Raw genomic sequence first — 13,776 nt, 5'->3', positions numbered from 1 at the left:
TACTTGGAACAAATTAACCAAACACTTATAAGGATAATATATCAAGCACTTAATTAGGGATTTTTTTTAGTATTCTAGCAAAATGTACATATATATTTGAGCCCTTTAGGGTTTTTATTGATAGTACTCACTTTTATGAATAATCATATAATACTTAAGATAAAAAAAATATATTTTTTATAGTATATTTCATGATAAATATTGATTTTTGAAAAGAAATACCTACCAACCAAATAATTCTTCAAATTTAAAAAAAAAAATTCAAGAATTGAAATCCTTCCAAATACTCATAATTAAAGAAAATATTAAAATCATACTACAATATATTTTTATTCCTTAATAAATATAGAAAAAAAAATCAAGTATGCATGCTTTATTAATACTTTTAAATATAGAATTTCTTTTAAAAAAACATATTATTGTTATTATTATTATCATTATTATTATTATTTGTTTATTAAAAAAAAACATGCAAACATGCCATGTGGCATTTCATGGGCACCCCCAACTCCACGTGTCTAGACACAAGAAGATGAAATAAATACAAAATATTAGAAAGAATATTTAGGGTTGCACCTTTTTGACTGTTGCTTTGGTTGATAAAAAGTTAAAGTATGAAACTTAAAAGTTTCATCTTGGATTGTTTAATCACCAAACGAACTTTAATCATCTTTTTATAAACCCAACGTGTAGTATTTACAACTTTACTTAACTAAGAAGTTAAATTTGGCAACCCAACAAGGATGGTCATTCTAGGATGTTTCATATTTCTCTCATATACTTTTTCGTATTTGAGAATAATTTTGATAAAAATGTTTTTAGTCTATATTGTTTGCCTTGTATGATAAATGTTTACATAGAAAATATATATAATATTTGAATAAGATTAAAAAAAATATTATCATAACACTCATTTTAAAAATATTTTTAAAAAAAATTCCTCAAAATCAAATAATTATTTAAAATTATCCACAGTACATAAAAAGTCTGTTTGACAATGATTTAAAGAACAGTATTTTTGAAAAAAAAAATTTAGGTATTTGATAATTAAAAATATAAAAAAATAATTTATATTAGTGACAAATTATTTATGGTGTTATTATTTTTTTTTTTGGAGGAACTGATTTTCTAAAAATACTTTAAGAAAAACATTTTTACAATTAAAACATATTTTTTAAAAGAAAAAACCCATGCAAACATGCCATGCCACACATCAAAACAAAGCATGTGTAATATTACAAAAGAGTGTGACAACTGCTTTAGTTGAAAAAAAAAAGAGAAAAAAAGGAAGCAGCCTCTTAAGTTTCACCCATTTTCTTCGCATTGAAGCTTTCTCTCTCTCATTGCATGCGTCAGGTTCACATGCACTTGGCCAAATCCCACAGGGAAAGGCGGAAAAAAACTAGTAGAAGACTGCACCAATGACCCAAGGGTCGTTGAAATTGACCATGAAAGTTCATGTATGGTTCTTTTGACTCCCAAAAGATCGATGGTGTTTTGGTTGGAAACTGATGCATTTCTCACAACCCCGTTTCATATGTATGGATATTTATAGCTTTGGAGTTGTTGTCTTTTGGGAAGTGGATTAAGTACTTCAACCATATATCTTGGCATTTTTTGGTTTTTTTGGAGGTTTTCTGATATGGGTTTGTGGGGAAATTGGAATTGGGGAGGTGGTGTTGCAGTTGAGGATGTTGACTGCTGTTTTAGGTTTGATTAATAATATATATGTATGTTTGGCTTTTGGATTTGAAGAGTATTCTTGGGTTTCTTTGGGTTTCTGCATTAGTTTTTGGGAGTTGACAGAGAGAAGAGAAGAGAGGTGTTGAAATGGGTGCCGCTGTTCATTTGGGAGTTATGAAGATTAGTTTCAGCTTGATTGTTCAGACAAATACTGTTTCATCATGTTTAAGTTGATTCATTGTAAGACCATTTTGCAGTTTGAGGAAGCTCTTCATCATCTCCTCTCTTCTGGTGAGTTCATAAATCAATATACACAATTGCTTCTCTCTCTCTCTCTCCCTCCTTGTCTCCCTCTCCTTCCTCTCCTTCCTCTCCTCTGGTGAGTTCATAAATCAATATGCACAGTTGCCTCTCTCTCTCTCTCTCTCTCTCCTTGTCCCCCTGTCCTTCCTCTCCTCTGGTGAGTTCATAAATCAATATGCACAGTTGCTTCTCTCTCTCTCTCCTTCCTCTCCTCTGGTGAGTTCATAAATCAATATGCACAGTTGCCTCTCTCTCTCTCTCTCTCTCTCTCTCTCCTTGTCTCCCTCTCCTTCCTCTCCTCTGGTGAGTTCATAAATCAATATGCACAGTTGCCTCTCTCTCTCTCTCTCTCTCTCTCTCCTTGTCCCCCTGTCCTTCCTCTCCTCTGGTGAGTTCATAAATCAATATGCACAGTTGCCTCTCTCTCTCTCTCTCTCTCTTTCTCTCTCTCTCTCTCTCCCCTAATGAGTAAATTTTGGTTCTGTTAGCTAGGATGATCTTCAGTTTCACACAATTCAGTCTTCTAAGAAAAGGCTTTGCAGCCATTGATTGATTGTTTTCTAATACAAAGAAAAACCTTTCTTATCATTTCATCTTAAACCCCATATGCTTTCTTTTGGGAGCTTTATAATCATACCCTTGTCTCCAATTCTATTTTCCTTTCATTGACTGGAATCCTCTCTCTTTCTCTGTTGATTCCCAGGTAGTTTTCTTTTATATTATCTTTGGTATAATGGGTTAGCTAGAAAAGCATCATGGCCTATTTTGGTAAATTTGCAAAGCAAATGTCAAACTCACCCACCCCCATTTGACAGGTATACATAAAGATGGGCTTCCCACATCGGACGAAATTGCTTTTGTCCCTATTCTCCATTCTCACACTTTCAGTCTTAAACTTCACACAAATTTCAGGTGAGAGCTCTTCAAATTTCTTTTATTCCCTCAATTCAATCTCTTTTCCCACTAATTTATTGAACACAAATGTGTTGGGCTGAAAGCTAAACCAGGTCCAGGTCAACCCTACTGAGTTGCCTCAACCTGAGTTGACTCGCCCAGTTCCTAACACCGGTCCTTGATGAGTTGAATCATTGAACATCTATGAAAATCTTTTTCAGGTTTATCAGGAAGACAATTGCTTCAAACAGAGAATGTCTCAGAACCCATTAGACACTCAGATGACACAGTAAGGGTGGACCCTTTAGACCATTTCAACAAGTACAGAGGAGGCTACGACATCACAAACAAGCATTACTGGAGTGTAACACCCTAACCCCAGAAAAATTTTAGTTCTAAATGTCTTTGGTGTAAAAGTTATCTGATATCATTTGCGTTACAAACACTGAATTCAATTGCATGAGAAGTGTTCACTGATTCGGTATTTTGTACAGTCAACCATATTTACGGGCGTTCCGGGGTATGCCATTGGAGTTGTGTGGCTTCTGTGTGGTGTTGGATATGGAGGATTTCTGCTGGTAACCACCATCTGGTGTAAAAGGGACAAGAGAAAGCTGAAGAAGAAGAGATCACCCTGCTACAAGCAGTGTTACCTATGGCATATCCTCCTGGCTTCATTCTTCACAATTCTGGCAATGTAAGTAAATACCAAAGAATAATTCTTTGTCACAGCTGTAACTTCTAGTGAAGTATTTCTTTGAATAAATCTGAATGAAGTTACATATGGGGATGGAGATATACATTAGAATGTTGATTAGGAACAAATCATTGGCTGCTTATGATCTATGATCCTGATTTGTTTGCAGAGTGGCGTCCGGATTGGTTCTTGGAGGGAATGCAAAATTCCATTCCAGAGCTCGAACGGTGGTGGATATCATCATGGAAACAGCGAATAAGGCATCGGGAACCATCTATAACACAACAGGGGCAATGAGAAACATAAGACAGAATTTAGAAACAACTGATGTAGGTGCTGAAGCTTCTAACTTCCTCACCTCCACATCAGATAAACTCGATGTTGAAGCTGCAGGTATAGAGAGACAAGCTAGGAAGAATAGGCGGTTGATTGACAAGGGCCTGAAGATAGTGTATATAATAACTACTGTGACCATTTCCTTGAACCTGGTTGCTGTCATTGCCCTCTCAGGTTTGTGCATTGCCTCCTAATCAGTCTGCATTTATAGGTGTTCAGTTCAATATCAACATTAAAATCTAATCAAAACCCAAAATTTCCTCATACTGCAGTTTCTGGGTTTCTGAAGTTCAGGAGGGCACTCTACTGGTAAGTAAACTGAACCATTTCAGACCATTCAAATGCTCCAAGTATTTGGGGATATAATTCTGATGCAATTGCTTTTTTCATGTTCACAGGCTCATTGTGTTCTGCTGGTTCCTAACATTTCTGTGCTGGTTGTTCTTTGGGATATATTTTTTCCTGGAAAAGTAAGCCTTTGTCCTCTTTTCTCCACTAGATTTTGTGTTCTGAAAACTAAGAAACTGATGGAAAGACAAGTTTAAGTGTAACAATCAAAAGGAAATTGTTTACTTTCAGTTTCTCGAGTGACACATGCACAGCTCTTGAAGATTTCCAACAAAATCCATACAACAACAGTCTGAGCTCGATCCTTCCATGCGATGAATTGCTTTCTGCAAAATCAGTCCTGTCAAACGTTAGTGCAGGAATATACGATCTTGTAAATGAGGTAAAATTGATTAATTCTGAGTAGACCTTTTAACACAATACATACATTCCATCTCTTCAGTTTCAATTGTGAGCTCATTTACCATGTACATAAAATACTTGTTCACTCAAACTTGCTTTCTACTCTATGAAAATTGAAAACTACAGGTGAATACAAACATATCATCCCTACAGCAAACATCGTCTCTAAACCTCGCTCATGTCTGCAATCCTTTCTCAGCACCACCAGAGTACCAATACCAGGCCGGAAACTGTCCAGCTAATACAATTCCAATAGGCGAAATTCCTCAGGTATGCCTAAAATGGATAATTACAGTTGAGACTACAGCACAATCTTCAAAAGTTTACATGGAAACTCAACAATTGTAAAGTTTTGCAGTGTATATATTCCCCAGTGATTTCCAACATTTTGATCCTTAATAATGTTCTGTTTTCTTCTTATGTTGTTAAAGGTATTGAAGGTATTTACTTGTTCTGACACCGACAATGGGACATGCAACAATGGAGAATTCATCTCCACTAGCCACTTTAAAACAGTGGAAGCTTACACAACTGCAATCCAGAGCCTACTGAATGCATACCCAGGTATGGAAGATCTCATAGAATGTCAGACAGTTAAGGATGCTTTTTCAGAGATCCTTATTAAACACTGTAAACCATTGAAGAGATACATTCGGATGGTTTGGGTTGCAATGGTTTTTTTGTCAGTAATTATGGGAGTTTTGGTTCTGGTCTGGACGACACAAGCTCATCATGAGCAAAACTATCATTCCTCAGATGGATCAGTGAAACCCCACATTCAAGTAGCAAATATGCTGGACTCTGGACCAGCTAAAGCAAGTAACAGTAGCTCAGAAAATACTTCAGTCTAATAAATAGCAATCAGTCAGATTATAGAAGGAAGACATACACACAAGCAAGTTATAGAAATTCTGGAATGAGATCAAAATACAAGTTTGTCAAACAAATTCTGCAAATTTGATGCAAGGTACAAGTTTGCACAGGCAAATACACAAAAAGATCAAAATATATAGAAGAATAAAGAGATGATAATATCTCCATAGAGAAGATGAGATTCGTACTGAGTGACAAATTCTTTGTACAAGAGAAACAGATACACAATTTTTTCCTTCTTTTTTTCTTTATTTTTTTTTTGTCTAGGACCAACCCCATAAAGGAATGTAAGGAGATTGGTCAAGCAATAATATATTTGGTTAAATCAATTTCAAATTAGCAACATGATAAATCCATAAAAGCAGCTTATGCTTTGTCCACATACCTTCTCAATTACAGAACTTATTTGATAATCCACTAGAAGACAAATTATCAAATACCTAAGTTTGAAGTAGGATAACAGCATACCTGTCATCTCAGCTGGCCAAGTCTGAAATGATTGCACCAGTGATCAGTCTAAGGCTCAAACCTCAGAGCAAGTATACAGATACAGGCTTTGGCTCCTTAAGATCATCACGAAGACTAAAGCCAAGATGCAAAAACTTTCCATGAAATCTTGGGAGGTGGAGATTGCCAACTAGAACTTTGCATCAGGTGTATATCATTACTCGTGGACATCGTTTAAGTGTATTCCTTTGTTCTGGTGAGAAAAGTACAGACCGTTTGTAACTTATTCATCAACTCAAAAGATAACGGCGCAACACAAACTTGCCCACTAAAAATAGAAAGCTGTAAATGGCACCAGCTGTAAACCATCAATAGGAGTGAAAGAACTTGGTGGATCTTGATCTTCAAACCTCCCACAAAGGGTAGCATCAAGGATGCCACAAGCCAATTGAAAACCATGAACAATTCCTTCAAATCTGACGAGACAGCAGCTAAAACAGAGTAGCAAACAATTGCCTAAAACCTCAAGTACTAAATAATTGCCTGAAACCTCTGTATGTATATAAAGGTAAAATTGATAGGATGACATTATAGAATGCATTTCATTAAAATATAGAGGGGCTATAAGGGAAACTTATTTATTTATTATTATAAAACCATATAAAATTACTGAAATGATGTCACAGTGCATGCTAACAAAAGATGTAATTTCTTCAAGGTTACACAAAATAGGGGATAAAGCTATATGGCTTCCACAAGATTAAAAGAAAAAAAGAAAAAAAAAAAAGGATGCTACATAAAGAAGCAACACATTTTTTAGGATGTAAGGGTGTCATCTTCCACATGAAGCATTGTACTATTCCAGACCACCAGGACAGAAGAAGTCAAACCCAAACTGACATGTTGAGCGAAAGATTAGAGCTTCAATTCAAATTGCCTTCATCCTGTGAAAAATTGCAAAGCAGTTGTAAAAAACATAAAAATTAGCTACTAAAGTAAAGAGGAAAAATGTTTAAAATTTTTTTGAAGAACAGACTCTAGAATACCACTTGATATTTCTGAAGGGCTAGCAAATGTAAAGATATCATGGTAAAAGCAACATGAGCAATGGACCTAAAAGTGTGGGTGTTCAGAAATTTACATAATTGCATGCTTTTAACTTGTCCTTGTTAGACAAATAAATCCAAAGGTTATGAATGAAATTTTAAACATAAGTAAATTTCTAATTCTATTAACCATCCAAGCTATGATTGTCTTGAAGAGCAAGCAAAATAATTGTCAACTTAATATATTGAGAAATACACACACACACACACACACACACACGCACATAAACATACACAACACATATACTGAAGAACAAATGAAATAAAACATTTATTAAAATCATTCACCAACATACATATGTCAAACTATTACAAGTATCAACAATGTACCATGGAAAGTCTTTCTCTCGAAAAATAATAAAAATATTTTTTTTTCATATATTAAAAAAGGAAGGAGGTGCCTTCCATTAATGAATGATGAGTAAATAAGAACTGGGAACTTACTTGTGTCTATGGAGTTAATTCTCTAGATTTTTGTTGTATGGAATAATGGGAAAGATTGATGAGTGAGTACAATCCTTTAAATATGTCTGACCTAAAAAAATCCTGTACATTTGAGACATCCTTGTATGGATAGTAGGGCTCAATCTCAACTTCTAAGGAATGAGAAGCTTATAGTTCTATCCCAAATAACTGCATGTGGGGTTACAAGTATGATAAAAGGGTCATTCCCTCAAGCTGGAAAGCAAGTAATGCATGCACCAAACTTAGTAAAAGTCAAGCCAAGCATGGGACAAATGTTGATAGGAAAGATTAACACAATGCACAACCTAATAGTTCAACTATTCCTATGGTGATGGGTGGCAATGATCAAGTCACTCATAGCAATGAGAAAATGAAACATCCTAAGATGGAAAACTAGACATGGCATAAGGATCAGTCTGTAATGCAAATTTGACATAGCACAACCTGTTGGAGTGGGGTCTATCAAGTACCATGCATGAAAGGAAGTGGATGCACCAGCTCAGATATATGACAACAAAATCTATTCCCAGACCTTCCAAGGTCTCATAATGAGCTGGGATTAACATTTATCATCATTGCACCAAAACACCCAAAAATTTTCACCATACAAAAAAGACAATCAAATTTATAAAAATCATGGAAAGAAAATCATTTTTTAAAATCAAATACAACAATTGAAAAAAAATGTTCATAAAAAATGGAAGGTCCCGAAATAATTCCAGATCTATGACACTTTATACCATCTAGGTGACATTCAAATGCTGTGCAGGTGAATGAAGCCATCTCCAGAAGGGACAAGTTGCACATAAACCATCTGGTGCACACACATGTGCACCATTAAAATCCAAAGGAAGGTACTTTTCAAATTAAAAAAAAAAAAAAAATGTCCATGATTTGTGTGTATAATCTTCCTGAAAGGGTGAACATCCATTAAATACAAATTTATCTCTGTTAAATGCAGAAAAATCCAACTTGCTTGTATCTTAATTTAAAACACAATTGAATAAAAATAGCAAAAAGCTGGATTTTCATTTAATGTATCTTATCTTCTTCAAATGACTAGAAATCTTTGTTCCCATCATATCTCTCATCTTTTTTATCCACTCATGTATATTTTTAAAGTTATCCTGTCCCTTATCTTTGTTATTTCCTCATTTTTTTTATGTTATCCAGATAACAAATATATTTATCATTCAAAACTAAAATAAAAAGAAATTTAAAATAATTTAAAAATCAGAGAAACTTCTTTTACAGCAGATAGGTTAATAAATCAATAAATTGACGATTCAGATGTGACCAAAACTACAGTATTGGAAATATTTTCTCCACCCCCCCCCCCCTTTTTTTTTTTTTTTGCAATTTTTGTTTTTCAATAAGAGCTGTAATATTTCACCCATCGAGCTATTCAAACTACCAAGTGAACTGTCAGTTTACTTTTGAATAGTTAAAGTAGTTCCTAGAAGGATCAAAATCCACAGACATATTACAACTAACAGCCACTAACAATGGTTACCAAACAAGTTCATTTATGCTGCATTTGGTTATTAAGAAGGTGTGGGACAAAGGGGGGAAAAAAAAAAAGAAACAATTAAATCACAAATTGCTAATCCTAAAACGCATACATAAACATTTGCAAAACATTAAAATTATATATAAGTTACCTTTTGAGAAGTTGAATTATTTCCAATTGCTCCTTCAAGGTTTGAAACTCTCGTCTCAAGATTATTAAACTTCTGCTCCAACTGCAATGAAACAAAGGAATAAGACTGAAGAACCATTAAATAACAAATATTCTGTTTGGTAGCTAAGAAAGTGTCAGGAAATAAGGTAATACTGTTTGGAATGCAAGAGCCACAGCAAAACAAATGAGACTGAATTAAAAAAATTCAGAAAATTCCAATTTTCGAATGAACATAATTTGCAGTGAAGGAACAAAGAGATTTTAGCATATGCTTGAATTTTGCCAAAAGTAACCAAATTATAATGAAATTCATTTTCAACAGTCATTTTTCTGTAACACTTAGAGCAGGAAATACCAATGCAAAATTCCATCTACATCTATTTGATTTAGTCGAGTTGAATTTCCACTTTTTTTTTTTTCCTTCTTTTTTTTTTTTTTAAAAAAAAGGGGGGCGAAAAGCCCCAAAATGCAAAATCTCCCTTTTCTTTCCCTGAACTTTCGCAGCAAGCAAACGAAGAAAGAAAATGTAGAACACAGAACTTGTGCTTTAAGTGCAATGCAACACATAAGACAAAGAATAGTGAAATCAATTAAAATCAAATTAAGATTTTGACATCGAATTTTCACTATTTTGAGTAGTATAAAGCGTGAGTTCTGGAATTTTGCTTTTGATTTTCTCAAAGGATTCCGGGGGAAGCAAACGGAGGAGAAAAATAGACTCACATCGTAGGATAGGGAAGCGAAATCGGTCCACAGATCTCTGAGGGAGAAGTGGGTGATCGCAGCTCCGGTTGTAGCGAGGCCCGCCGTGAACCAAAACAGTCGTTTTCTCATCATTTTCAGGACTGATGCTGAATCCTCTTCTGTAAAACCCTAACCCTGGATTTTCTCTTTTTATGAATCTATTTTTAAGCCAAAGCTCAGTCCATGATCAGGGCTAAGCTTGGGGATTTATTGGTTTAATTTTAAATATGATTAAAGTATGCTTGTCAAATATTGACAGTCCGGAACCATTTTTTCCAAAAGATGAATTTAATATAATAATATTTAAAATTCGTAAATATCATCGGTTTTTTGAGAAAAAATTTAGTCAAACCATTATGGTTGAACCAAAATCGAACCAACTTTTTAGTGGTGAAAATTGAACCACATTAAGCTTGATTGAGATTGATTTGGTTTAGTTTAGCGAATAAGATGAATCTGAGTTAATTTATACCTTAAAAACGATTGAAATTAACTCATCCGATAATAACGAATTACTTTAATAGAGTCTAATGTAAAAAAACTCATCCAATAATTATATATAAATTATAGAATATTGGTTTGATTGTTCTCTTCTATCTTTTATTTAGAAAGTTACACATATTTTAATATACATAATTATTATAATATTATATTAATCAAATCATACACATACCACTAGAAAATAAAATAAAAACAAGATTTTTAACATGATATGATCACACCAATACCCAAAAATAGTTTCATAATCCAACGTATAAATCAAATATTATTTTAATATTTTAAAGTTATTTTTAAAATTTTATTAGACAAACATATAAGATTTTTTTTTTTTTTTAGAAAACAAAGTTTTTAAACATGAAAAGCTCTTTCAACTTACTCCCGGGTCCAAACTGTTTTTAGAAAACAAAGTTTTTAAACATGAAAAGCTCTTTCAACTTACTCCCGGGTCCAAATCTTTCCAACAAGCAGCACAAACCAAAAGAAAAATAAAATTGTTTGCTTTTGAGGATCACATGGTTATGAGAATTTAGTAATAACTCGTCACTTATGTGGGTACCTGCCACCTGGCTAAGGTAAAGAACCCAGAGCATCCTCCGTCCGAGCTACAAGTTGTCATAAAAGCTTTAGTTATGTATCTTCCGCGGGACAGCTAAGCAACCACAATGTGATAGAAATGCATGACCGTTATTGACATTAGATGATTGGGCGGTCCTCCCGTTATGCCTCTCAGAGCTTCTGCCCATCGATGGAGGGTTGAACAAGCTTCTTCCCTACAGAAAGGATGTCCAGATAGGTAATTCGGACATGCCCCTCCGAAGCCTAAGTTAAACACAAGTAAGTTAGACCAGATAATGAATAGGCTAGTTTAAGTACACGTACCTGGATTATGTTTCAGGAGGGTTTTTTATAATACTCAGGAGAAAGTCACTATAGTGCTGACTAAACACTTTGACCTTTTCTGTAATGATGACTGTCGTGCAGGTGGCAAGACAATCATTATAGTTTTGGGCGGTTGATAGGTGTCATCAGAAGTTGTGTCATGATGTTCAATTATGCATTTGTCCGTACTTTCAACCTATTAGAGGTATGAGATAGTGTGTGATAATTAATTGACATGAACATGAGGATTGGGGGAGATCCCATCAGCTACTTCCATGTCAAATGGAAATTATTACATGTAGTAAGGGGGACTTGAAGATTGGTTGAAAAGTGTTGTCCGCTTAGTGTAATGCCCCAACCCAATTTAGGGGTAAAATCATAATTTAGAAATTATTAATTAATTAAAGTAATTTAATAAGGGTAAAAAGGTCTTTTTGCATTTAAAACCCCTATATATAAATTATATCTTTCCTATATTCTCTGTTCAGAAAACCCTTTTACATAGAGATTAGAAAGATTAGAGAGCATAGGGTTGAAGGTTTAGGGTTTGAAGATCAATTTTTCAGGTAAGATTTTTAATCTTTAAATTAATATTTTATATTCCTTAATTAGTTTTAAACACTTTAGATATTATTTAGAATATCTCAATTTTGATTAGAGTTCGTTTAATTAATTTCTAGGTCAAAAAGATTAAAAATTTATGAACATAGTTTGATTTATTAATGAAGATCAATAAATTTTGATTACTCAAATGAATAGATCTAGATATCTATATATATATATAGTTTTGGATGTGAAAATTACATAAAATTGTATGGAGGTTAAAAGTTTTGACTTTAGAGAAAAAAAAAAAAAGAATTGCACGGGGTATTTGTTAAGTTTCGGTAGGAGATTTAAATAATAGTAATAATAGTTTAATGCAAATAAATATTCTTAAAAGATTTATTTTAGATAAGTTAGAAAAAAAGGAAATAAATTATTGTTTAGGAAGTTGAAAATAATATTGGATGGTAATAATATTAATATGAGAAATTAATTAGGATCCATAATACTAAATAAAATATTTTTAGGATTTTCAAATTTATATGTTTGGATAAATAATCAATAATCAATATTGTGTATGATATTATGTGAGGTGAAGAGGAAATTCTTCAGAGTTGAATACTTCAAGATTTTGAGTATTTCTTCAAGGTAAGGAAAATTAATGCAAATTTTTACAGAAGAAAATAATTTGCTTTTTATAGTGTATTTTGAAAAGTGTAAAAATATTATTTTTATCTTTTTGCATGGATCAAATATATGTTTGTATGAAAAGTATATTTGAGAATCTTCTTTGTTTATTTATTAAAAGTAAAAAATTTTGGAGATATGATATTTTGTTTTGTATAATTGTTGACATTTGGATTTATTCACCTTAAATGAAATAAATTTGAAACCAGCCACTCATTTATAAAGTCCCACCTAATTGGGTACCATTTGTTATTTGATAACCAGAGTAAAATATTTTGAATGCATTTGATTTGGTTTTAATGAGAAATTATTTTGAAATGGATATGAGAAAGTTTGTTGAAAAGTTTGAATATATTAGTATTTGGAACTCAAAAGTTTTTTTATGAAAATAAGTACATGTTATATCTCCTATTTGCAAACATGATTGAAAATGTTTGATCCATGAAACTGCATTGATGTTCCGTATTGAACTTTAAATTCATGCCCCTTCGTTGATAATTTTTTAGGTACTCTCAGTTTGAGCGAGGAGTGATGGCTAGGCTGAAGAAATTTTTCTTTGTTAGGATTTTGGTTTAAACTTTATTTTTGGACATTGTTTAGATGTTAAAATTTAATTATCGTTTAAATTATTTGAATTTGGAGTTATTTGGACAATAATACTCTAGTTGATGTGTTAGTTTTTTTGAAGTTGATACTTGGAGAGATTTTAGAATTTTGTCCTACTACTTTGAACAAGAATTTGGTAATTAGTAAATTTCTAGTTACAATACGAATGTTTGTGTCGTTTCCACTCGAGCCTTTGGGCTTGAAGTGTGAAATGACCGTCATGCCCTTCGAATGGGTTTTGGGGCGTGACACTTAGAGAGTCCGGTGCCATTTGTCGTATGTTTGTGTGGTTTGGATGGGAGGCTTTAGACACTGTGGCAGTTATCCAGGCCGTACCAAGGGGAAGTGACACATGGATTGACACGTGGAGAGGAGTCCCCACACTCCTACTATGAAAATCACTAGATGCCAGAAGGAAAGGTACACAATATGATTTTTAAAGAAACTGTGTTAAAAATTCTCCCCAAGCTAACTTAGCCATCAAGGGGTTGCTGGACAAAGATGCGAACATGCCTTTCTGCAAGTCTGTCTAGCGTGGAAGGGTTGAGAAAGCTGCCCGGAAGGAGTATTGTTGGCTACGC

General features: G+C 33.5%; 1 protein-coding gene, 1 long non-coding RNA gene and 1 other non-coding gene across 3 annotated transcripts; 1 reads left to right on the top strand and 2 right to left on the bottom strand.

Annotated features, from left to right (window-relative positions):
* Positions 1 to 1,336: 1,336 nt before the first annotated feature.
* On the top strand, positions 1,337 to 5,916 carry LOC100254306 (uncharacterized). Its single transcript, XM_019218178.2, has 10 exons — positions 1,337 to 1,974; positions 2,802 to 2,898; positions 3,102 to 3,244; positions 3,375 to 3,577; positions 3,747 to 4,087; positions 4,186 to 4,222; positions 4,312 to 4,383; positions 4,493 to 4,643; positions 4,790 to 4,933; positions 5,095 to 5,916. The coding sequence occupies exons 2-10, from the start codon at positions 2,814 to 2,816 to the stop codon at positions 5,512 to 5,514; spliced, it is 1,596 nt and encodes a 531-aa protein (XP_019073723.1). The 5' UTR covers positions 1,337 to 1,974; positions 2,802 to 2,813; the 3' UTR covers positions 5,515 to 5,916.
* Positions 3,620 to 6,771, bottom strand: LOC104878213 (uncharacterized). Its single transcript, XR_009465765.1, has 2 exons — positions 6,005 to 6,771; positions 3,620 to 4,587 (listed from the first exon to the last, which is right to left on the bottom strand). It is a non-coding gene; the product is annotated as an uncharacterized LOC104878213 (long non-coding RNA).
* Positions 6,772 to 8,046: 1,275 nt separating this feature from the next.
* On the bottom strand, positions 8,047 to 8,140 carry LOC132253870 (small nucleolar RNA snoR69Y). The gene has a single exon (XR_009465784.1). It is a non-coding gene; the product is annotated as a small nucleolar RNA snoR69Y (small nucleolar RNA).
* Positions 8,141 to 13,776: the final 5,636 nt, after the last annotated feature.

Source organism: Vitis vinifera, chromosome 5 (assembly GCF_030704535.1).
Source record: "Vitis vinifera cultivar Pinot Noir 40024 chromosome 5, ASM3070453v1".
NCBI classification, from domain to species: Eukaryota; Viridiplantae; Streptophyta; class Magnoliopsida; order Vitales; family Vitaceae; genus Vitis; species Vitis vinifera.
This window is presented reverse-complemented; position numbering and strand designations above follow the sequence as displayed.

What these genes read in the sequence shown, in the direction of transcription:
- LOC100254306 (XM_019218178.2), top strand. Translation starts at nt 2,814, where the DNA reads ATGGGCTTCCCACATCGGACGAAATTGCTTTTGTCCCTATTCTCCATT. An exon ending in ATATATTTTTTCCTGGAAAA is followed by an intron (nt 4,384 to 4,492) that starts GTAAGCCTTTGT and finishes GTTTACTTTCAG; the next exon opens with TTTCTCGAGTGACACATGCA. An exon ending in CAATAGGCGAAATTCCTCAG is followed by an intron (nt 4,934 to 5,094) that starts GTATGCCTAAAA and finishes ATGTTGTTAAAG; the next exon opens with GTATTGAAGGTATTTACTTG.